This window comes from Triturus cristatus, chromosome 3_1 (assembly GCF_964204655.1).
Source record: "Triturus cristatus chromosome 3_1, aTriCri1.1, whole genome shotgun sequence".
NCBI classification, from domain to species: Eukaryota; Metazoa; Chordata; class Amphibia; order Caudata; family Salamandridae; genus Triturus; species Triturus cristatus.
Window position 1 is genome coordinate 296,177,142 of NC_140583.1, and position 25,483 is coordinate 296,202,624.

Here is a 25,483-nt window from a genome sequence, read left to right on the forward strand (position 1 = left end):
CACACCATTCCAGCGGAAACTCACATTGCCAAGGGGAGGTGCAGCTGGTCAACGGAAAAATTATGGACTTATGCCATTTGATACCCAGTGCCGCCCAAAGCGAAGTATTTCCCGTATAAGCGGTGCAAGGTTCAGATGTGGCTCTCTAACATAAAGTATAGTATCATCGGCATATAATGAAACCAATAAGGGACCTGTCCTGAATTGCAGCCCTCTGTGAAGATGCTGCTCTTGAAAATGCCTAATTAAGGGGTCCATGGCGAGAATGAACAAAAGCGGGGAAAGCGGACAACCCTGGCGGGTGCCACGGGTAAGAGCAAATGGGTGTGACAACGTGCCATTAATGCGGAGTCTCGCCGTGGGCCGACTGTATAAGAGTCTCGTGGTGGCAATAAAGCCATTATGGATAAGAAGAAAGGCCATTCAAGAGTATCGAATGCTTTTTCTGTGTCAAGCAGTATAGCCGCCGCTGGTGTAGCGGGGTTTATTCTAGGCAGTACTGAGAACAAGGTCCGCAAATTCAATGAGGTCGAGCGGTGGGGGACAAAGCCTGATTGAGCCGGCGAAATAATAAACTCCATCAATTGTGAGAGTCTGTTGGCCACGATTTTGGCGAGGAAATTTTAGTCGATGTTCAATAGCGAAAGGGGCCTGTATGACCCGCAAAGCGCCGGGTCCTTATTAGGCTTTGGAAGTAGAATAATAACCGCTTCGCTCAAGGTGGGAGGAAGGGTTTCCCGCTCCAAGGCCTCAGCATACACCTCAATAAGTTTCGGTGCTAACAGATCCGAAAAGGCCCTGTAGAACTCGCCCGTCAGGCCATCAAGGCCCGGAGCAGAGGAGCCCCGAAGCACTTTAATCGCCCCTCGCACCTCGGTCACCGTTATGGGCTCCGCCATAAACTCCTGCATGCCTTTCTCTAAGAACACTAGCGCAATTTCAGATAAGTAGTCCTCTCATGCAGCAGTGTCACTGCTGTGTCTAGTCGTGTATAATGCCGAGAAGTAGGCCAGAAATTCATCCCTGATCTCCGAGGGTGTCGTGCGAAGCGATCCGTCCTGGCCACGGATTTCAGTGACGAATGCATTGCTGTACGGCGGTCTCAGAGGCTGAGCTAAGGTGCGGCCCGGACGATCGCCCTCCTCATATCTACGGGCAGTTTGATACTTAACCAGATAAAGGATCTCCCTATCCGCAGTCTCCCTGTAATCGGAAAGGAGGCTCAGCCTCCTGGCCAGTATAGAGCCAGGAGGAGCGTGAAGCACCTCCGCATCTAGAGACTCTAGTTTAGCCTCCAACTGTGCAAGTGTTGTACGCAACGCCTTAAGGACCCCTGCATGTTTGGCTATACAAACACACCGAATGTAGGCCTTAAACCCTCCCACAGCATGGCCCAGGAGTCTAACGAGCCGGTGTTAATCGCAAAATATTCCTCAATCGCCTCATTGACCTCGTGACGGAAAAGGTCGTCTAATAGCGCGCGTCCAGGGAAGTGCCATTGTCTCTCAAATCCCTCGGGGCGCGGTACGTGCAGGCAAAGCAACACAGGAGAGTGGTCAGAGTACGTCCTAGGGAGGGTCTTCAATGTCCGGTACCAGGGGGATACAACTGGGGAGAGCAGCCAGTAGTCAATCCTAGTCCAAGTATTGTGTTGGCCAGAAAAGTGTGTGTAGCAAGTGGTGGAAGGGTTACGCCTGTGCCAAATGTCAATAAGGGAGAAATGGTCACAGAGTTCACGGATTGCGCGCCGGGCTCTGGGCTTAGTGTCCGCCGCATTCGAGGTACCGTCCAGGCCCACATCCAGCAAAAGATTGAAATCTCCACCAATCAGCAGCAAAGCAGGTTCTAGTTTAGAAAGTTGAGCGTTTAGGGCGTGGAAGTACTCCGGGGAGTCAGTGTTGGGGGCATAGACACAAACCAAGATGACCCTGTGGCCCATCATCACCCCCCTCACTATGATATAGCGCCCCTCTCTATCTCCAATGACCTGTTTGCAATGAAACAGGACTCTTTTATGGATTAATACTGCTGTGCCTCTAGCATAATTGCTAAAATTGGCGAAGTACCTGTGTGCCCCCCAGCTCGCCGCAAAACGTGCTGTGTCTGTAGTGGGTAAGTGTGTCTCCTGGATAAAGGCAACGTCCACATTATGCCTATTAAAATAGTGCACCACCTGCCTGCATTTACGCTGATTATTAAGGCCCCTGACATTCCAAGACAACAGTGACAACTCTAAGGGGCATTCATTTAAGCCTATCCGAGCCATCCAGGAACGTGAAGAAACAGACGAAAACAGGTGTCATCATATTGCCCATATACCACCAAATACGACACACAAAATAAATGCTACTGAGATCAAGACTACCTTCCCCATCCCCCCTCTCCCCACCCAGCCTTACAACAAAAAATGTGAGGCCAACCCCAACCTGTAAACAAAAAAAACCGCACCATACATTTATGCCATGGGCAAACACAATTAACAGTAGGAACGTTAGAACCAGCATAAGAACCCCGAGGTTTCCACCAGGGGGGGTGGCAACGCCAAGACAGCAACCCAGTAGTGCATAGCGTACTCTACAAAAATGTCATGAGTTCCCAACATATAGACAATGCAATAAAGAAAGATCATACAGTGCACCACTTCATCCCACCCCGGAGCCAGAAAACAGGTCCAAGCTAGCCACGGAGCCACTGTGCGGGGGAGATGTGCCACCCTCCCCGCCCCGCGGAGGGCTCTCATTAGGTTTGTATGTACGACAGAAGTCCTGAACATCTGTAGGATTGTCAAAGGACCGCACCCGGCCCTCAATCTCAACCCGCAACCGTGCAGGGTATAGCATGCCGTACTTAAGGCCGAGATTGCGGAGCGCCGCCTGTACCCCTGTGAACTTACGCCGGGCTTCCTGTACCATCGCTGTAAAATCAGGGTAAAATGCAATTTTTGAGCCTTGCCAGGTTACGACTCCCCGCTCTCTGGCCAGACGTAAGGCAGTGTCACGGTCTCGAAATTTTATGATGCGGGCTATCAGAGGGCGAGGAGGAAGTCCCGGATTAGGACACGGCCCAAGGGAGCGATGCGCCCTCTCCACCACAAAGCCTGGCGTGAAAGAGTCTCTCCCAAATATGTCCACAAGCAAATTTTCCACAAAGACATCCAGACGTCCCGTTGCTGTGGACTCCGGAACCCCAAGAATACGTACATTATTGCGACGACTGCGCGCTTCATGGTCCTCGTTTTTAATGGCCACATCTTTTAGTAGGCGCTCCATTCTGTCTAGACGCTTAGTTGCCTGCGCACCACAGTCCTCAATGTCGGAGATCCTAGCTTCTGCCACATCCAGACGTCGATCATGTGCCTGTATCTTGGCGCCCATTGATTCCAGCGTCTTGTCTAGGGAGTCAAAGCGACTATCTATGGATCTGAACCCAGTTCTCATCTCCTGCAGCCAGTCCGCGGGCGGGGCCAACGCGCCACCAGCCGGGCTCTCATCATGTTCCGCCATGGCAGGGGCACTCTCTGGCGGTTGATCCGCAAGCTTCTCGAATGGAAGTGTTCTTTGTTTCGGGTCCCTGCGATCCATGCCTCCGCAAAGCAACCGGATTCCGTCCAGCCCACTGGGGTTCCTCTAGGGTGTCGACAGGCAAGGATAGCGTAGGACCCGTGAGGTGTCCCCGGTCTCAAAACAATGCGTGGTTCTCAAGAGCGCCTCCACATATTACGCAGTGACATGTATGTCACCCCTATCTCCGAGCCGCAGACCCATGCTACAGCGATGTAGAGGCCGGTTGACTCCACAGCCCCGCTCCCGGTCCAGGACCGATGATCACCAGCCCAGCCCCCAGGCACTGCGAAGCTCAGACCACTGGCTGGTGCAAACAGAGAGCTGCTGGCCAGCACTGGCAAGCGTAGGCACCGAGGGATCAGTTCCTCATGTGGCAGGACTCGAGGGATGGGCCAATCAGGCAGGTCAATCCGCCAACTCCGGCCAGTGCACACATCCACCGCAACGGGGGGGGGGGGGCAACGCAGGGGGCAGGAACAACCCAGGCGCAGGGCATCTAACAGGCCTACACCCTCGCCCCCCACCGCAGCGGTCAAGCCGCTGCCCGCCCCAACCCGTCCAACCCGCTGCAAACAGTGAGAGAACGGGGAGCAGCGCGGGCGGGACCGCTAAGCGGCGCCGATCCCGTTCACCTACACGACCGGCGCCGCTCGTGTAACGGCGAGGGGGGGAAGCGGAGCCGGCCAAGCCCGCGCTCAGGCACCCACCACTTCAGCCGCCCCTGCGGGGTACCTGTGTGCGCACCAGCAGCCGCCGCCACCATGTCCCCTTCGTCTCTTCCCCTCAGGCCGCCATCTTGTCCTTTCAGCTTCGCGGGTAGAGCCGCATCCGGGTCGCCAACGGACGCCTCCGTGGACACGGAGCCCCCAAATTAGGCTCCCGGGGTCCTGGGACGCAGCGGCATCGCCTGCTGTCCGTTTCTTGCTTCAGGAGGCAGGGGACATCGTTAATTCTGCTTGGCTGCCGGCGGAGCTTCAACACCGCGCAGCCATCGTAGCTCGCGGCTTGGCCACGCCCCCCTAATAGAAATGTTGACAAGGTGAGGGGGCCAAAAGCATCTGACAGGCAAGAGGACTTTTCCTGCATAAACCAACGGCTTCACTGGGACCTCATCAAACATTTCTCCCAACATCGTAGAGACATCCTGCAACACAGTCTGCTGTTTTGCCTTGCTAAAGGATTTTAAATTAGATTTTTGATTCGAAGTCCCAAGGTAAAACCTGCATCTGGTTATAACCTCGATGGTGTATTGGGTCAAATAACCAAATTCCAAAAAGGGAAACCGGAGATATGAATATATAACAATTTAAGTCAAAATACTCCTTAAAAGCGTGTAGCACAAATGATAGTCAATAGTTGTGGTAGATTGGGATCTAGGCACAATCTCAGGCCGCGGTCTGCATCGCGGTAGGCCTGAGATCGTGCCTAGATCCCAGTCTACCACAACTATTGACTATCATTTGTGCTACACGCTTTTAAGGAGTATTTTGACTTAAATTGTTATATATTCATATCTCCGGTTTCCCTTTTTGGAATTTGGTCATTTTGGTGTCAGTTTGTTCATTAAATTATTCTATATTTTCTAAACTGGAGTGGGATTTTTATTTTGTTGTTTTTAGGTTTTTAACTGTTTTGGTATTAGTAAATACTATACACATTTTCGCTGTGTGCTCTGTGCTGTAGCTACATAGGGTCGAGCTGGGGTTTAATTACTAAAACCTTTTACTGGACTTACAGGATAATGCTTTTATTACTTGTGGTGGACCTCAATCCATCCCAAGTAATAAACCACTTAATCCTACCATCTAAATTTAAAATAGTATTTATTCTAAGTTTCTAAATACTGTTTGAACTTTTTTTTGTTTACATTTTGGTTTTTTTCCATCTTTATTTTTTTCTTGTTCAATAGTCTGTTATTTTCAATTTGAAATTCGAAAATGTATTCTACATTCACTACTACTCTCGTCCTATTTAGTTGGGGGTGATGGCTCCAAAATACAATACTTCAACACAAATCTTAAAAAGTAACAAGCATGGTATTTCGTTTTCGCCCATGGATGACAATTGTAGGGCTGTGGCAGTGCAGACAGCAGCTTGTTAAGTGCAAAGTCTCCTAAGGACTGGGCTCTGATGGCTGATGATATCAATATATATTTTTGCTAACAGTAAAATTGTATTCTGATTGGGAAAATGTTTCTAGAGACTAGAAACCTTTGGTGATTGGCGCTCTACAAATATAATCTAACATAACATAACATGTTGGATCTGAGGGAAGAAGTGTCCATTTGCAAGTATAATTTAGAACCCACGATAATGAAAAGCAATGTTCGTTTGAATGTCCCATCAAATAAAGACCAATAAATAGAAAAATTTGATCTAATGCAAGGGAGGACAGCATTCATGTGGCCCTGTTCTTAAAGAAGACACCTAACTATTAACAAGATTCAGCAGGTGCCAGAAACACTAGAAACATGCAAGGATCAGTATACATCAAAGCCCTGGCTATGTTCTCTTTCAGCCTAAAGTAGAGGATTACGTCCGCATCAGCATACAAATCTATGTGCAGAAAATACGTTCAGTTTTAGCTATTTTCCACCTCTGTCCATTGATCGCTTCACCTAAAAGGAATTACTAGGTCTATTCATGGCTTACCAGACCATCGCTAAATACATATAGAGCTGCCTCTCACCAGACTGAGCGTCAAGTGCAATAATCCTTACAGATGGAGGCCTGCCATAGCAATCGCAGTCTGATCTATATTGACACACTACTATATTTTGCCTCTCTGCTTGGAAGCACCATAACTTACCTTGCACATACACAGCATATTCACACATCCCCTGTGTTTCCTGCAGTTGTTCTTTAATTACTGCCTGAAACAATAAGACAGCGTATTATTGGGCAGTAACACAATATCAGAAGACCCATTGACACACAGTTAAAAGGCGTTTACGAAATCAACCTGAGATTTGTACTCCATGTACAATGATCCAAGTCATTCAGTCTTCTTCATCCAGGCCCTAACACAATGTCAGGATGGAAATTATATCTGCGTAATAGTAACTTCTTAAAGTTACTTGTTTTCTTAGTAGCTAGGCTAAGCACATGGCTTAGAATGGAAAGCATATGGAAAACTGAAGTACAAATAAACAGCAAAATAATGAAACCCAACTGTGCTTAAATTCTGAAGCATTTACAATTTAACAGGACCGAAGTGAATGATCAGAAACACTAGGCATAATAAGATGATACAGAGAGGAGGAAAAGATGGATGAAAATACAGAATTCGGGTAAATGGAAAATAGACGCAAAGTCCATTCTTACCAACAGTCAGCAGGGCTTTCACACATGGGGAACACCTCACCCTTCCCAACTCACCTCCTGAAGGGAACAAGCCACTTTTGTGGTCTGACACCCTATGATGACCCTCAACCACCACCGTTTTGTACTGACTTTAGTGTGTTATGTTACCCTAGCCTTAATATAGGATGGTTTTGCATATGCCTGCTTCTCTTCTGTCCTATAATCTTGCTGTCTTTTAGTAGAATAGTCTTGCCAAGAATAGAAGGTGTGGGATGTCGAGGTGCAGTGTTGTGGGTGATGGTGCACACATGTGCTCAATGTTGGATACTGAGGGATTAAGTGTATAATGTTATTTGGGTTAGGTGAATTATGACTTTGACCTATTGGCTTTGACGTGGTCTAATGTAATTCTGTTTTCTGAGTTTACCTTGCTTTATGGCAGTGCTGACTATTGCCTTTGACATGTTCTCATGTCATCTTGCTTTTCAATTTCATCTTGCTTTGGGCCTTTCTGTGTGCATGGCTTAACTAACTCCATTTTCATGACTGAAGCCATTTTCTGTGCCTGTACGAAGCTGCAGAGGTGAAGAGGGCATGTTTTGCTTTCCTCCTGTTTTTCACTCTTTACTGACTAGAGAGAACTGGTTCTTGTCAGAGGTATGTGCTCGCTCTGCTCTGAAGCCATTACAGACGCCTGGCCAGCTGAAGCTGTGGCCTTGGTGCGGAGTGGTACGGACTCTGATAGGAAAAGGGGGCGAGGCTCACTAGGAGCTTCGTGTTACGTCTCCACTTATACTAAAGGAGGTGTCTGGGACTTGGCCGGTGGAAGTTCACGCCGTGGAGCAGACGTGTTATCACGGAAGAGTGGGGGCTGGTGTCACCTCTGAGCTTTCATCCGGTTCAAGCAATGGACTCCCCTTGAGCGAAGTGGGGTGAAATGATGAAGCAGTGGGTGAGGTATCTCTGCTACTAACTGTCTCTTGATTCTTTACGGATTCTTTCCTTTCCTTCTTATTTTCTGATTTTTATATCCATACATATTTATTTGCTTTGATTGTGTATTTCAATCGGTTATTTGATATCTGAGAGTCTGCCATGATTAATATATATTTAGCCTGCCCGTGACTGAAGTATTGTGTTAATAAATTTATATATTCTATATGTTTGAATTCGTCTTTTCCTTGTCGTAGGAGGTGATGAGTGTGCCCTCCTGGCAAGTGATGTGCAAAGTATATCTTGCTCTAGAGAAGTGTTGTGTGTGTTACCTTGGTCTAGAGGAGACTCATGTGATATTGTTTCTTGCCTTGCCTTTGGGGGAGTGTTGAAAGTTTGCCCACCTTAGGAAGTGCTGTATAGATGTTCTATTCCATAAGCTTGGAACTGATATTCTCGCCCTGGGAAAGTGACGGTACATACCTTGGTCCAGGGGAGATCTGAGACCTTTCATTACAACTCCCCAAGGGGAATTGACATAGGTGTTTGAAAAAGATTGACGCTCCTCTCAGTGATATCTATTAATCGGTATCTGGGTTTAATTGAAAATAGGTAAGCCTTGGCATCCTACAAACTAACAGCAAGTCACACAAGTAGATACTACATTAACACAGACTCAGATGCCCTTAAAAGTGACATGAACAAATATTGCAATTCTCGAACCAGCACAACACACTTAACCACACAGCTCTCAGCTACTCTATCATAAGGCTTACAACCTATTCAGTTATCGTCCAAGGGCACCTTTTGCAATATATATGATCTATGTTGGTTAGCAGCTCCCAGTTTAGACGAGTATCATTTCCTTTGCTTTTCCTTTTCTTTTAAAAAAAGATAAGCACCGTAATATTTTTAATCTAAATTAATTATATTTAAATGTAAAGACATAATAAAAGTTTATCAATACAGACTGCAGATATGCATGTAAAAATTATCCTTTTGAGAAAATATGTTATCTATTGTCTGGAATCCTTTAGACGGATAGGACTAATCATAGCAATAAAGATGCCATGAGTAAGAACAAAAATGTTAACCCAAATTTTTTTTTTTTTTTAAACAGTTTAAAAATATAAAGACAGTCTTGGAAAATGACGAGGCAGAGACTGAAATCAAAAGGAAAATGCTACTTACCCAGTATGCATCTGTTGTTGGCATGTAGAGCTGTAGAGTCACATGCTGTGCATAGCCCGCCATCTAGTGTTGGCTCAGAATGTTTGCACTTTGTTTTTGTTCGAAAAAGTCTTTTCCAGTCACAAGATAAGTGACTCCTCCTTTCGGTGATAGTGCGCATGGGCATCGAATCCATTGATAGATTATTTGCCGCAGAGGGTGATGATGGAGTTAGTAAGAGTAATAAGAGTTCTCCATGTATGTATCTAAGTAAGATAGAACTGCAACAGGTATAGATACCCGGAGAGGCGGGTGTGTGCATGTGACTCTACAGCTCTACATGCCAAGAACAGAATCATTTTGTGTTTGAGGCATGTGAGCTGTAGATCACATGTTGTGCATACACTACAAAGCAGTTATCTCCCAAAGGGGTGGCTAACCTGTAGCTGTTCCAGTGATTTGAAATCGTTTACGTGAAACTGCTTGGCCCACACTAGCTTGCTGTCTTGCTAACACATCTACACAATAGTGTTTTGTGAATGTGTGAGGTGTAGACCATGTTGCAGTTTTTCAGATATCATCTATGGGTATGATTTCTAGAAATGCCATAGACGCCCCTAGTTTGCGAGTGGAGTGTGCTCGAGGGGGAATTGTTAAAGGTTTTTTTTGCTTTTGCATAGCATATCTGAATGCATTTGACTATCCACCTTGCAATTCCTGACTTTGATATTGGATTGCCTTTATGTGGTGAAGCAAAAGCGACAAACAGTTGTTTTGCGGAAAGGTTTTGTCCTTTCTATATAGTAAATAATCGTGCTTTACACACCTTAGAAGTGAAAAGAGCTGTCTGCCACAGAATCTGGTTGAGGGAAGAACACAGGCAACTCAACAGATTGGTTGATATGAAAGGCAGAAATAACTTTTGGTAGAAATTTAGGGTTGGTCCGCAGAACCACTTTGTTTTGATGTATTTGTAAGAATGGTTCTTCTATAGTTAGTGTCTGGAGCTTGCCCACTCTCCTCAGAGATGTGATAGCTATGAGGAAAGCTACCTTCCAAGTAAGAAATTGTATTTCACATTTATGCAATGGTTCAAAGAGTGGACCCATTAGCCTGGTGAGGACAATGTTGAGATTCCACACTGGAGCAGGTGGAAATCTTGGAGGAATCATTCTTTTAAGTCCCTCCATAAAAGCTTTAATGACAGGCACTCTAAAAAGAGACAGATGTTCGGCAGCAAGATGGAAGCATATGGAACAGTACGCTAAATTGGGACGCTGCAGATGTAGTAAATAGCAAATCATGTTTTGAACTGAAGCGACCACTGGATCTCTTTGATTGTTATTGCAGTATTTCACAAATTGCTTCCACTTTGCTGCATAGCATGCTCCTGTGGTAGGACATCTAGCCTCTTTGATAATATGTATACAGTCTGGCAAAAGATTAAGGTAGCCAAACTCTAAGATTTCAGTTGCCAGATCGCAAGGTTGAGATGGCTGGGATCTTTCTCCATGGCTCTGAGGGAGCATATTGGGCGTGAGGTGTAGTTTTTGGTGAGGAACTACTGAGAGCTCCAATAGGGTTGTCGAGCCCATGTGGGAGCAACTAGGATTAATATCAGGGATGCCTGTCTGAGCTTCCGAACCACTAGTGGAATGAGTGGGAGAGGCGGAAAAGCGTAGGCACATATCCCTGATCAATCCATCCACAATGCATTACCCTTGGACAATGGGTGTGGATGTCTGGATGCGAAGTTTGGGCATTTTGCGTTTAGGTTTGTGGCGAACAGATCTATGTCTGGAAAGCCCCACATTTGAAAGAATGGGAGGAGAACTTGAGGGTGGAGTTCCCATTCGTGGATCTGTCTCTGACGACCTAGCAGAACTGCAATCCGATTGTTTAATCCTGGAAGGTGATCTGCCAGGAGAAACATTCTGTGATGTATGGCCCATCTCCAGATGGTCTGTGCTAGTTGTGACAGCTGGAGAGACTGTGTCCCCCCCTTGTTTTTGTATGTAGTACATTGCTGTCATGTTGTCTGTACGGATCAGGACAGCTTTGCCTACTAGATGAACTTGATACGCTTTGAACGCTAGAGAAATTGCTAGCAGCTCTAGATGGTTTTTGTGGAGCTGCTTTTTCTGCAGGCTCCATATGCCCTTAATTGTATGTGTTTGGAGATGAGCTCCCCAACCAGTGAGCGATGCGTCTGCTGTTAGCACGATCTGTGGAACCGGGTCAATGAAGGGCCGCCCTTTTGGAAGGTTTTGTGTATTCCACCACTGAAGAGAGCGACGGGTGCGGCCGACCACCAACACTAGATCCGATAACCGACCCTGAGCCTTGCTCCACTGAGGTGCTAAGCACTCTTGAAGGGGACGTATCTGAAGACTTGTGTAAGGGGATTTTAATATGCAAGACGCCATCATCTCTAGTAACTGCAAGAACACTCGAGCTGGTAGTGAGTGATGAGGCTGAAACTGGCACAATAGAGCATGTATGTTGCAGATTCTGGCCTGATTGGGGTAGGTCAAAGCCTTTTGTGTATCCATTGTGGCTCTCAGATACACCTGTGTGTTGGATGGCTATAGATGAGACTTGGACAGGTTTACTGTGAATCCAAGATAGTGCAGCAACTTCACTGTTTTGTGACTGTGAAGGAGACAGCTTTTTTGCAAGCTGTACTGGGGTGAATGTATGAGATTGTTCTGCATTCTGTCCATCAATAGTTCTTTTTGCAGCTGACTTTCATGAGCCAGTCGTCCAGATATGGGAAGACGTGAATGTGTTGTCTTTGAAGGTGAACTGAGACTACTGCTAAGCACTTGGTGAAAACTCTGGGTGCGTTTGTTACTCCAAATGGGAGCACCATGAACTAATAATGCTGTCCTGCTACCACAAACCTCAGGTATTTGCGATGAGCAGGATGTTTTGGGATATGGAAATAGGCGTCTTTAAGTCCATAGTGGACAGGAAGTCGCCTTGTTGAAGGAGTGGAAGTACTTGTTGTAGAGTGACCATATGAAAGAGGTCTGATTGTATGTACAAATTGAGTTCTCTGTGGTCTAGTATAGGCCTGAGAGATCCGTCCTTCTTGGGAATTAAGACATATAGGGTGTATACTCCGGTTCCTTGATGTTCTAACAGAAAAGGCTCTATAGGTTCTTTTTCTAACAGAGATTGAACCTCTTTTTTTAGAAGGGTGAGATGTTCCTGTGACATTGCATGTGATCTTGGAAGAATGTTTGGGGGAGTGTCTGTAAGTTCCAGGCAGTAAGCATATTGGATAATTTGTAGAACCCATTTGTCTGAGGTGATAGTGTTCCAGACAGGATAGTGTTCCAGACAGTGAGAAACTGAGAGAGATGTCCCGTGAAAGGAGTGGAATGATCGAGGGTAGTGGAAGCAAGTCACGGTTTGTTATTACCGGAGGAAGTGCGTGTGGAGTTGCCTCTGCCTCTTCCCTTACCATTGTTTCCTCTGAAACCTCCTCTAAAAAATCGTTTTGATTAGTGCGATTGATTGTTGCCCTTGTAAGGGGAGGAGGGATTTTCTGTGGTAACAGTTTTGGAACCACCACTGTAAAAGGAGCGGCGAAAGGAACCTCTACTAGCAGGTAATTGTAAAGCCCCCATGGACTTTGCGACCTCAATGTCCTTTTTCATTTTCTCCAGCAGGTTGTCAACTGTTGGGCCAACAAGGTGTTCCTTGTCAAAAGGTTGATTAAGAATAGAGGCCTGTACCTCAGGTTTGAAACCTGATATTCTTAACCATGCGTGTCTGCGTTGTGTTTACTGCACATGCTGCTGTGTCTGCTGAATCTAATGCACATTTGATGGAGGTATTGGTAATGAGTTTTCCTTCTTTTATGAGATCATTTGCCTTATCTTTATGCTCATTAGGCAGATATTAGATAAGTTTTTCCAACTCATCATAATGAGCTCTATCATATCTGGCTAGCAAAGCCTGAGCATTGGCAATGCGCCAGTGATTAGCTGCCTGAGAAGCTACCCTTTTACCAGAGGCATCAATTAACTTGGACTCTATATCAGGAGGAGGGCCCTCACCTGATTGTGAATTTCCTCTTTTACGAGCATTAGAGACCACCAAAGAGTCTAAGGGCAGTTGACCTTTGATGTAAGCCGGATCAGTAGGTGCTGGTTTATATTTTTTCTCAACCCTTGGCCTGATTATTCTTGCCCTGACCGGGTCTTTGAAAACCTCATCTGCATGCATAAGCATCCCCTTAAGCATTGGTAAAGTGTGTGTTTTTTGTGTGTGTTTTTTTAAGTGGACCTTAATGTCTCGAATAAGAAGTCCTCCTCTAAAATGTCTTTATGTAATTCCACCCCATGATAGTGAGCAGCCCTATTAAGAAGCTCACTATAACCTATATTGTTATCAGGAGGTGTTGGCCTAGATGGATAAAAATCAGGGTCAGTGTCTGTATGTGGATCAGTATTATAATCCTCCCATGGATCAGCATCTTGTGGCCTGTTACCCCCATCCCCAACCCCCTCATCCTGTGGGTCAGGTGATCGTGGTGGTGGTGAATTAGTGGGGGTAATAAGTAGGTGAGGATTAGTAGGTGAAGGAGGTGGAATATCAGGTGGTGATGGGATTGTACCCATATTCATTTTCCTTAGAGGTATATGATGCTCATCCTGATGTGCCAATTTCCCTTTTTCAGTAATTTGGCAGGAATATGTCCAGTATCTGGGCTGATAACCAGTTCTTTTTGTTTTGGATCCGGAGGTGGAACATCAGACGGAAAATCATTTGTTGGGAGTCTTTTTCTCTTTAGTTGTAGTTTTCGGCGTTGAGAGTTTTGGCTCCGAACTCTTCAGCACCGAAGATTTAAACTTGGACAAAGATGGAGGATGGACATGCTTGGTTTTCGGCACCGAGGATTTCGGTTCGTGCCGCTAGGGGGCCGACTCGATCCGAGCCGGAAGGCTTTTCTTTGTGTTTCGGCACCGGGCCAGAGGTCAGGCTTTTCTAAACTTTTTCTCGGTGCCGACCTTGGCCCACAGGCAGAGGAAGGACCGGAGCCTTTTTAGGTTTTGGTTGTTGCGGCAAGGGAGTCCCTGTACTCATGGTAGGCTGACCCGGCGTAACATGCTCCTCTTCTTGCATGTCGGAGTCAGCTTCGGACACAGAGACATGTTCTTCCTCGGCTCCTTGAGCATGTTCTTGGTCGGAATCTTCTCCGAAGATGTCCGGTACGGAGACGCCTTGTTGTTGCATTTTGTGACGTCTGGTCTGACGGTCACGGAGCGTCTTCTTCGATCGAAACGATTGGCACGCATCGCAGTCTTTCTCGTCGTTTTCCAGGGAGAAACAGAGATTGCACACTTCATGCAGGTCGGTGCCAGAAATTTGATGCGACACCCGGGACAGAGCTTGAATGGAGTCCGTTCCATCGACTGTTAGCGAGCCCAGCGTGGGTAAGCCCAGCGGCATTTCACTAGTTTTCCGATAGAAGATTCTTGGTTCAAAACGATAGGCAGAGAATAGGAAACTCGACCGAGAAACAATACCGTCGAGGGTAGTGGATGGCGCGTCGAAGGGAACCTGAGAAACTGTGCCAAACCGGGGAGCGCACCAATTCACATCTGAACCCGATGGCGGAAAAAAACAATCTAACAATGGAGTCAACGCCCATGCGCACTATCACCGAAAGAAGAAGTCACCTACCTCATGACTGGAAAAGACTTCTTTAAACAAAAACAAAGTGCAAACATCCGGACCCAACACAAGATGGCGGGCTATGCACAGAATGTGATCTACAGCTCATATGCCTCGAACAAGCAGTTTCTGAAAATTGGTGGCTGCGGATAAGTGAGGGCTATGAGTGGAAACAAATCATGACAAGCATTGCAAAGCTAACATGTTGGTACAAAATTTAAGTGTTGTGTCTGATAGAGACTTCTAGCTGCAGATTCTTTACCTTTGGATTTCCCAGGCATCAGTGTGGATCAGGAAACTTTTGCTCAGCAATACCCCTTGTGCACGGTGTTGGGTGGCTCCATTTGGCTCCACGTGATTGTCAGCATCGGTAGTATTGGTTATGACTTCACTGTGTCTACGTAGGTGCCACCCAGGCGTCAGTTCTTTTCTTTCCGTGCCAGTTAAGAGCCGATCCGGGAAGAGCTACCCCACTACCTCTTTTTGGCAGGTTTCTTCTCGACTTTGGTCGAGTGTGTACATTTTTTCTACTTCATGTGCGAGGGATGTCTTCAAGGAAGACAGGTTTTAAGCTGTGTGGTGCCTGCCACCGCATGATATCGGTCACTGATCCCCACCTCATTTGTCTCTGGTGTCTCGAGCGCGACCACAACTCAAAGTCGTGCTCGGACTGCTGGGCCATGGCTCCGAAGGCCTTGAGGGAGCGAGCAATGAAGCTCCTTGCCGTCCAGCGAGACTCCGCAAAGGTCCTGGGCCCAATCGAAGAAGAGGAGGGTGCGGAATCGCTCCCGGAGCACTAAGTCCTCTTCTTCCCATTAAAGGTCCTCAGGACGGTCAAGGAAGAGGCATAAGAAGAAGAAGTCCAAGCAGACATCATCTTCACTTCGGTTGACGTCTGTCATCAAGAGAGGTAAGGAGCACCAACGTTCTAGGCATAGTTCTGTGGAGCCAGAGGCGACTTCCGCGCCTCCCTCCCTTTCCAGAAGCCCAGAGCGACTCCCGCTCAAATAAAAGAATTTTATGAGGCCATGCGCCACATATTTGAGCATAATGACCACGCTGGTGAGCCCTCGCAGTCCGAAGGGGCCCCCATAGGGTTTGATGATGTCGGCCCCGCCCACGGCTTCGGAGGGGCCTCAGAGATACGATCCCAGATCCGAGTAGGTGCCAGTCGTGCCACTGCGACCTCCGCTAGCGTTGGACCCGAGGTCGTTGACTGCGGTGCGACCGGTGCTCATCGGTAGCACCAGCTCCATCCTTGACACGGAGCCGCAACAAGGTTGCTCAACGCCGATTACGAAGTCGATTGAACTCAAGGGTTCCATGTTGTCGCCTGAGCACGTTGAAGATGTGCTAGACTCAGGAGAGGCATGGGAAGGGTCTATGGACCCTCTGGAACACTAGGATGTCTCTGAGGAGAACGTGGTATGGGGAACTTGGGGAGGACACTTCCCCAGATACTGGCATGCTTTCTCCGCCAACAGTGGCTACGGAGGAGGGGGCATCCTATGCAATGGTGGTAAAGAAGGCAACTGAGGTCCTTGGACTAGAGTTGCCCTCAGTGCAGGTCAGGACTAATCTCCTGACCGAGATGCTTCAACCAGGGGCTTCCACTTTCAAAACCCTTTTGCCCTTTATTGAGGCACTTACGGACATCCATCTAGGCACGTGATCTAAGCCTAGCACAGGCGCTCCTGTGACTAGAACAATTGCACACTGCTATTGCCTAGCTCTGGGCGACCCATAGTTCCTCAGCCAACACCCCATCCCAGAAAGTTTAGTGGTGTAGGCCTCTGCACCCCAGGGCGCGTTCCCCTCTGCTCCTTCGGCTAGGGAATCCAAGAGGCTGGCCTCATTTGGAAAGAAGTTGTTTTCTTCCTCAGGCCTGGCATTGCGGTCGGTGAATACTGCATGCTTATTGGGCCATTTCTCCCATTCCCTTTGGGAGATGGTTGCACAAGTACTGCCACAGGTCCCGGAGGAGGCCCAGGCTGTGCTGTTCCTAGCTGTCAAGGATGGGAGAGATTCAGCAAAATTCACCATACAGTGTGGCCTAGATACAATGGATTTGCGGCGCAGATCCAGTTTAACGACAGATGGAACCAGTCTTTTTGGGGGAAAAGCAGACTCTGCCCTGGTCAGGTTCAAGGACTCTTGAGCCAGATCCTTGGGCCTCTCCTCTACTCCACGTGGCCAGTATTCAGATCGCCCCTTTCGTGGCAATGGAAGGGCTTTCCAGCCACGTGAACCCTATCCCAGCCACCGTGCCGAACAGACTGCCCAAGCTGTGCGAGGAGGTGGATGCGGAGGCCAGAAGTTGACCGCCACACTGCCCCCAGCAGGCGCAGCCTCCATGCACTCCTAGGTTGACTCTGCAGGACCACACTACTCCAGTTGGTGGGAGAATTCATCATCATCTCCCCCACTGGAGATCCATAACATCGGACAAGTGGGTCTTGCAGATTGTCCAGGAGGGCTATTCTCTGCCTTTCCTCTCTTTTCTTCCTCTCATTCTGCCAAAACAGGAACGGTTGACAGAGGATCATTTAAGATTACTCCAAGAGGAAGTTACAGCTTTCTTGGCCAAGGGAGCTATAGAAAGGGTTCGGGTTTCAGAAGTAGACAGTGGCTGTTATTACCATTACTTTCTGATTCCGAAGAAGAATAAAGGGTTGCAGCCCATTTCAGATCTTCGAACCGTCAATCTCTTCCTCAAGAAGGAGAAGTTCAAGATGCTCACTGTAGCTCAGGTCTTGTCTGCGTTCGACCAAGAACACTGGATGGTAGCGCTGGACCTGCAGGATGCCTATTTTCACATCCCAATACTGCCGGGCCACAGGCGTTACCTGTGGTTGAAGGTAGCCCGCAAGCACTTTCAGTTTCCCCTTCAGCCTTGCCAGTGCCCCTTGGGTGTTCACCAAGGTGATGGTGGTGGTTGCAGCTCATCTGCATAGGTTAGGGATGTCAGTCTTCCCCTACCTCAAGAACTGGCTCTTGCAGGCGTCCTCTCGCCAGGCTGTCGTCTCCCACCTTCAGACTACGGCAGACCTCCTGCATTCGCTGGGGTTCTCTATAAATGTGCCGAAGTCACACCTGACTCCTTTCAGACACTCCCTTTCATTAAGGCAGTTCTGGACACAGTACAGTTTCGGGCCTATCATCCCAAGCAGCAAGTCCAGGATATTCAGGTTATGATTCTGATGTTTCAGCCTCTATTATGGATTTCGGTGAGACTGACTCGGAGTCTGTTGGGCCTCATGGTCTCCTGCATCCTGTTGGTAAAGCATGCCAGGTGGCGAAAAAGGGTTCTGCAGTGGGACCTGACGTTCCAATGGGCCCAGCATCGAGGAAATCTTACCGACATGGTCCAGATCTGGGAAGGAACTGCGAGAGATCTGCAGTGGTGGTTGACAAACCGCAATTGGGACAATGGGAGACCTTTCTCCCTTCCTCAACCAGATCTCACAGTCGTGACAGAAGTGTCACTTCTGGGATGGGGCAGCCATCTGTGAGAGGTGGAGATCAGCAGGCACTGATCTCCGGCAGAGACAGGGCTCCACATAAATTTGTTGGAGCTCCAGGCGATTCGATCGGCATTGAAAGCATTTCTTCCATCTGTCAAGGGGAAGCTGGTGCAAGTGTTCACAGACAACACCGTCATGTGGTACTGCAATAAGCAGGTCGGGGTGTGATCGTGGACCCTTTGTCAGGAGGCCATACTCCTCTGGACAGAGCTGGTACAGCAGGGCATATCCCTGTTGGTTCAACACCTAGCAGGTTCTCTGAACACCAGGCGGACAAACTCAGCTGTCGATGCCTAGCGGGTCCCGAATAGTGTCTCCAGTCGGACGTGGAGCAAGGCCTCTTTCATCAGTGGGGAGAACCTTGGTTAGATTTGTTTGCCTCCGAAGAGAACATGCAGTGTCAGCAGTACCACGAGCTAGAGTTTCAAATGCAGCTATCGCTCGGCGACGCCTTTCATCGCGAGTCGAGCTCAGGCCTACTGTACGCCTTTCCACCCATACCACCCCTGCTCAGAGTTCCGTAGCAGATCAGGAGCGACCGGGCCCAAGTCATCCTTGTGGCTCTGGACTGGGCAAGGAGAGTCTGATCTCCATAGCTTCTGAGAATGAGCACTGATCCTCCGATCAGGCTGCCCCTTCGGGAAGATCTTCTGTCGCAGCAGCAGGAGAGGGTTCTCCACCCGAACCTGTCAACTCTGCGTCTCCATGCGTGGAGATTGACCGGCGACAGTTGATAGCTTTTGACCTTCCTCCCGAAGTCTGTAATGTTATTCTGGCGGCCAACGGACCTCCACTAAGACGGTATACGCCTGCAGTTGACATAAATTTGTATTATACTGCACAGAAAGGTCTATTGGCCCCCTTTCTGCTTCTCTTTCTACTGTCCTTTTGTTCATTCTGACCCTTGCCCAACAGGGCTGTGCTTTGGGAACTCTCGAGGGTTACCTTTCTGCTCTGTCTGCTTTTTTGCGGCAGCCAGACCAGCCCTCTCTCTTCAAATCTCCTATTGCACATAGATTTCTACAAGGGCTGGCTCACCTGTTTCTACTTACGGCCTTTATTATGCGGCAGTGGGACCTTAATTTGGTTTTCACCTACCTGATGTGCACTCCTTTTGAGCCTTTACACAATCGTCCCCTCCGGCTGTTGAGCATCAAAACAGCCTTCTTAGTGGCGATTACATCAGCCCAGAGGGTGAGTGAGCTGCAGGCGTTATCTTGCTCGCCTCCTTATCTTATGTCCTTGCCAGACAAGGTGGTGCTTTGCACCAGGGCATCCTTTTTGCCAAAGGTTGTGACTCCTTTCCATCTGGGTCAGTCCATCACGTTGTCGACCTTCTTTGCTCCCCCGCATCCCTCTAAGGAGGAGGAGCGTCTCCACTGGCTGGACCCGAAAAGAGCGTTGCTGTTCTACCTTGACCGCACAGAAGAGTTCCAGGTAGATGACCAACTCTTTGTGGGGTACGTGGGAGCAAAGAAGGGAAGGGCAGTGCAGAAAAGGACCATCTCACGCTAGGTCGTTCGCTGCATCTAGCGGTAGGCCTTGGCAAAGAAGCAGCCCTCTGAAGGATTAAGGGCCTAGTCACCAGGGGAAAGGTTGCAACTACGGCCTTGGCTTGGGGTGTCCCAGTCCAAGACATCTGTCAGGCAGCAAAGTGGGCATCCTTGCACACGTTTGCAAAACACTGCTGCCTGGACGGTCAGGTCCGCAGGGACACACACTTTGCCAGTTCAGTCCTGCAGGACTTCCTAGTATAAGCTAATGGTCCGCAGCCCACCGCCGGTATGGTATGGCTTGGGTATCTAATTCAAAGGTAAGGGATCAGCAAGCTGAAGTCTATCAAATGAACAAGTTACTTACCTTCGGTAACGCATTATCTGGTAGAGACTCTATCTAGCAGCAGATTCCTTACAGCCCCACCCATGCCTCCCCGCTTTGCAGACTAATATTGTAGGACTAGGGTTACTCCCTTTTTCAGGGCCCTAGTTTTGCACACGACTACATCAGTTACTTTGTGGCTCTGTACTTTAAGCGTGGAAAAAACAAAAAGTACTGATGTTCATGTGCCTGGGTGGCGCCTATATAGGTAACACAACGTTGTAAGCGATGCTACCGATGTCGTCTTGCGGAGCCCAAATGGGGCCACCTGACGCCACGTGCAAGGGGTATTGCTCAGCAAAAGTTTCCGGATCCAGCCTAACGCCTGGGAAATTCAAAGGTCAGGATTCTGCAGCTAGATAAAGTCTCTACCAGATAATGCGCTACCGAAGGTAATTAACTTGTTTTTTACTGCAAATCTATGCAACAAAAATATAAGAAAACATGCCACCGCTTTACATAGGCATATGCCTATTAGACTTTTAATTTTTTTTAAAAGAGGCAATGCATTGTTGCAGAGATTCTGCTTATGCACAGAACTATGCACAGGAAACCAGGACCTCAGTGAATTGTGGTGTACCTAAAAATCACCTCAGAACCCAGAACCCCTTATCCGATCAGCATCAGTGTCCCATTCGTTATCCGAGTTTTATCTCGGCGGTCCCAATGTATAGACAACCCAGAACAAGCGACTTGGGGTATTCTCAGTAATGGTGGGAATCAGAAATACCTGTTCGTAATTATTCTCATATCAGTCCACAACAGAATAAACAGAGACACGGTAAAGTTTAAAGAGTTTATTTTATAAACCTTGTGTCCTAAGATGCAGTACTTTGGCTAACATAAGCAGACAAATGATCAAGATCAAAACCATCAGCATAGTTACAATACCATAGAAAATGAAAGGAGTAATCATACTAAAATGACAGTGGATATCAGCCACCTTCCTTTCGCTAATAAACTAATACTATTATTATTAGAATAATAAAAGGTCTCTAGGCTTGAATGGGGAACCCCATACCGTAAAGATCAGCTTAGTGGGATCACATCACAGGATCAGCTAGACTCTGCTCCTGGGAAAGCTCTTCTTCTGAATGTAATGAAAAACATGCAACACTGCAATATTAAAAGCACCCGACTTTCAGGTATTTGCAGCTGCGTGCGTTTTATGGCTAAATAGTGGGCCGATCAACCTGAACCCAACAACATTCACCGTCTAGCGACCCAGACTGTTTCTTTACACAATGTTCAGACCAAGGTCGCTGCTCACTGTTTGGGATGTGAACAACAGACAGTTCTCATGTGAAGCAAAGTCGAGCAAGCATTTCTCAATTAATAACATGTAACTACAGTGTCGTGTGCAAAAGCAGCAAAAGCGGCAAGATGGCTTTCTAACATCTAACGCGGTTGTGCTAACTTAGCATTGTACGTATATAGATAGCAATCTTCACTACACCCCCCCTTGATCGGACCACTAACCAGTAGGGGCGCACATGCAAGAACGCAGAGTTCAAGTTTGATAGAACGAAACCAAGGGCATAAATTGTAAAAGTGAAAAAGTTCGAAGAAAAAAAAAAACAAAGAAAAAAATAAAAAAGGATTGAAGAAAAAAAACATTTAAAGGATAAAAAAAAAACATCATTGAAGGACGTATGCCAAAATGAAGGGGCAAAAAGTCAATCCATCAGTGTATAAGCACAATAAGTTGCGACAGCTTCCAAGAGGAAATCATTGGAACGTTCTGCAAAACTATCTGCCATCCAGTTCAGCAAGGGGAAGGAACACACATGTTCCTCGATAACCGGAGCCTCCAGCACCATTTGCGGGCAACCGGTGTGTTCTTCAAGATAACTTCTCGCTAAGAATTCAGCTGCAGCCGTTCCGATGTCCCAATTTCCAAGGACTCCATGCGCTGCTCCACAGGCCATAATCCTGACGCCAGAACAGTCCAACTCATGAGCCACTAAGGGGCTAATTAGCCGATCATAATCCGGGGTAGGAGACACCGAGCTCGACAGGCACAAATCCAGAGCCCATTGGAATGGACAATCTAGGCAATGAAAGACAGGCTGCACACAAGTAAAGTAGGGAAACCGGAAGGACAATCCATAGGCTATGCTTAAGGTCGCCAGTGGTAAAGTGCCATAGTATTCAAGCATCCGGTTACGAAGATGGAGCAGCCGGGACCTGCTGTCGTGTGACGCAAGTTGTGCATCCATAGCGTAGTACGCAGATCAACAAAAGCACCCCAGCTACGAGGGCGAGAAGCAAAGGGAGACCTCCGAAGACGCTGGAAAAAATAGAATGAAAGAATGCCGTGATCACACCAAATATAGTTTTAAAGGAGGTCACGAGGCCGGAGCCCACAATTTAAAAAAAATGAGCCAGGCCACTTGTTGACGAGGCATTAAAGATAGTCTGAATCGTGGGAGGAGCCTAGCGCGCAACCAAGATGGCCGCGTAGGTGCGAGGCTCCCGAGGACCACCACGACCTCCTGAATTAATCCTGGCTATATCCTGTCCTTGTTGAGGGGACTGCATCGGTGAACCCGAGCTGAGGCGCCATCCGTTTTTCCTTTTCGAATCGGACCCCGGGTACCGGTGGGAGCACCGATTGAAGGTTGCGGCCTTCTCCGCGCTGGCCCCCCGGATTGGAGTAGTGGGGCGATCCGGGGACAAAGCGAACAACAGCGGCGGGCAGGGCTGGGCGACTCGCGTATCCCGTGCTTTCACTTTCGCTTTTGCGCTCTCCTTGCCCTCAAGCGAGGTAGGGTTGCGGAGCGGGGTGCGGTGGTGTGGCCTTGTCCAGGTGCCCGGCTGACCCGCCGGCCGTGAGTCGTCCTGCGGCCCAGTGGTCGCCCTCCCCCCCCCCGGAACCCGTGAACTGGTTTATCGGCCCTTTCGAGGAGATTGGCACGACGGTGGGAGAGCAGGCATGTCCACCAAACAAGATGGCGACCGGGCGAAGGTGAAGACGACCCGCCGCGGCCCGGCGCCTCAATCCAACAGTATGGACCGCTACACCCTCCAGAAGGGATCTCCAGAGACATCGCGCACATCCCCGGCGGGCCCGACAGGAGGCATCTGCTCAACCGGTGGATCTGACCCTCCGGGACGTCATGGGCGCCATCGCAGAGATGAAGGCCTCGGTGGACCAGCGCTTCGACACCCTAGCGCAAAAGATAGACTCGGTCCTGGTGGATGTTAGCCTTGTGAGGGCTGACTTGTCCAAAACCAACGACCGGGTCGATTCCCTGGCCCACACCACAACGAGCCTCACGACGGACGTGGTGGCCCTCCAAAAGGAGGTGCGCCGGCTTGGCCAGGCGAGCGCCCTGATGGACCGGCGACTGGAGGATTCCGAGGGTCGGGCCCGGAGGAATAACGTTCGCATTGTGGGAGTGCCGGAGGGACGAGAGGCGGAGGCGGCAGATCTTTTTGTGGAAGAATTGATCCTTACCCATCTCCAGCCCCGGGGGCTGAGTAAGCTTTTTGCGGTGGAACGTGCTCACCGGGTCCCTGGGGGCAGACCTAAGGCCGGTGCCCCACCGCGGCCTCTCATTGCCCGGCTTTTTAATTTTCGGGACAGAGACGCTATCCTGCAGACCTCCAGGCAACAGGGACCGGTCAAGCTTGATAACATGGATGTGCATTTCTACCCAGACTCCGGCGGTCCAAAAACAGAGATTGAGTTTTCTCGGAGTTAAACGTCGCCTACGGGACCTGAACCTTAAGTACTCAATGCTTTTTCCAGCTAAGCTGAGGGTGGAGGTGGATGGGCGCACGCACTTTTTTGACCGACCCGAGGCGGCTGGGGACTGGTTGGACACTCTGCCTGGAGATCGGGGCCGAGGGGGTGGGGGGGGTGTGGTTGGCGGGGAGGGCCCGCCGGATCAGAACTGAAGGCCTTGCTCTGGACAACATTCCTTTACCATTTACTGATCGTTTATGTTCCCCTCCGATGGAGGTCGTGTGGGGTCTGTTGGGGGCTTCCCTCCTCCTCTGGGGGACTAGTTAGTTTTTCATCTATGGGGCGACAGGCACACTGCACTTTGGGGGGGCTGTTTGGGCTCATGCAGGGGTGCAGGGAGGGGGGAGTTCTGTTGAGATGGGGGGGTGGGGGGGGTGTGTTGTTTGTTTGCACCGCAAGGCAAGCCCTTTACTGTATTGTTGCTCTCGAGATGCTCTGTGGGGGACGACTGATTGCTTCTACGTATGATGGGGGGTAGGGATTTGACTGTGTTGTCATGGAATGTTAACGGCCTGGGGGACAGGATTAAGCGTGGTGTGGTCCTGCAGTACCTGAAACGTATCTCACCAGATGTTATCTTCCTGCAGGAGACACACCTTATAGGTAACTCCTTTCATGCCATGAATCGGCGAGGCTATCGTTTGGTGGCCCACTCGGGCTTCACCTCGGGCTCGCGGGGGGTGGGTATCATGATTAAGAACTCGCTCCCGTTGGAGATTGATGAGGTGCGCCATGATGAGAGGGGACGCTACACTGTTCTGGTGGGTAGAATGGAGGGTAGAGTGTTTGTTTTTATATCAGTGTACGTCCCGCCTGGGTTACAATCTACTACATTTGCGGACTTGGGGCGCCTCCTCCTGGACCTCCCGGGTGGCCTGCTGGTGGTTGGGGGGGACTTTAATGCGGTAGTTTCTGGGTCTATGGATCGCCATCCCCCTAGGGACCTCCCCCGGGCACAGGCCTGGCTGTCCGGCCTTTTAGATACTCTGGGCCTGGTGGATTGCTGGCGACTAAAGCATCCCGCACAGCGGCAATACACCTTCCACTCGGGTGCCCATGGTAGCCTCTCGCGGCTTGATTACATCCTTGTCCCGGAGGCCTATGCTGGGAGGGTGGGAGAGGTGTGCCATCTGGCGCGGGGCATTTCAGATCACTCCCCAGTACTGTTACATTTCGATGTCTTCCCTAGGGGGGAGGGCAGGGTGGCTCCAATCAATGCTTGGTACTTGCGTGACCCCACTATTCGTGCCGACTTGATCAAATCCTTACAGAGATACTTTGATGAGAATGTGGGGTCTGTCCCTTCGGCCATCTCCCTGTGGGAGGCTTTTAAGGTAGTTCTCAGAGGAGAGGCCCTCTCCTTTATCTCCCATGCCCGGAGGCGCGAGCGGGAGGAGGTAACCCGGGTGGAGGCCGAAATTGCGGAACTAGAGGGTGACCTGGGGAGCGGGGTAACAGACGCCAAGTTGCATGTTCTGCACCTCAAGCAGGCGGCCTATAGGGCCCTCGTCACGGAGGCGGCCAGGGGCCTCAGTAGAGAGCAACAGGGGCGACTGTATGATGTGGGTGATAAGGCTGGTAAATTGATTGCGTGGTTGGACAAGAGGGAGAGAGCGAGTCGTGTGGTTCCTTTGATTGAGGGGATGGATGGTGTGCCTGTCACCGAGCCGGAA

The 25,483-nt window shown here is 49.0% G+C and overlaps 1 protein-coding gene across 1 annotated transcript in view; it reads right to left on the bottom strand.

The window, feature by feature from the left end:
* BBS4 (Bardet-Biedl syndrome 4) overlaps positions 1 to 25,483 on the bottom strand; it is a 532,628-nt gene that overhangs the window by 296,447 nt on the left and 210,698 nt on the right. Inside the window, exon 4 of the mRNA XM_085643924.1 lies at positions 6,373 to 6,436. Coding sequence (XP_085500050.1) covers positions 6,373 to 6,436 — 64 coding nt within the window. The remainder of the gene's footprint in view (positions 1 to 6,372; positions 6,437 to 25,483) is intronic.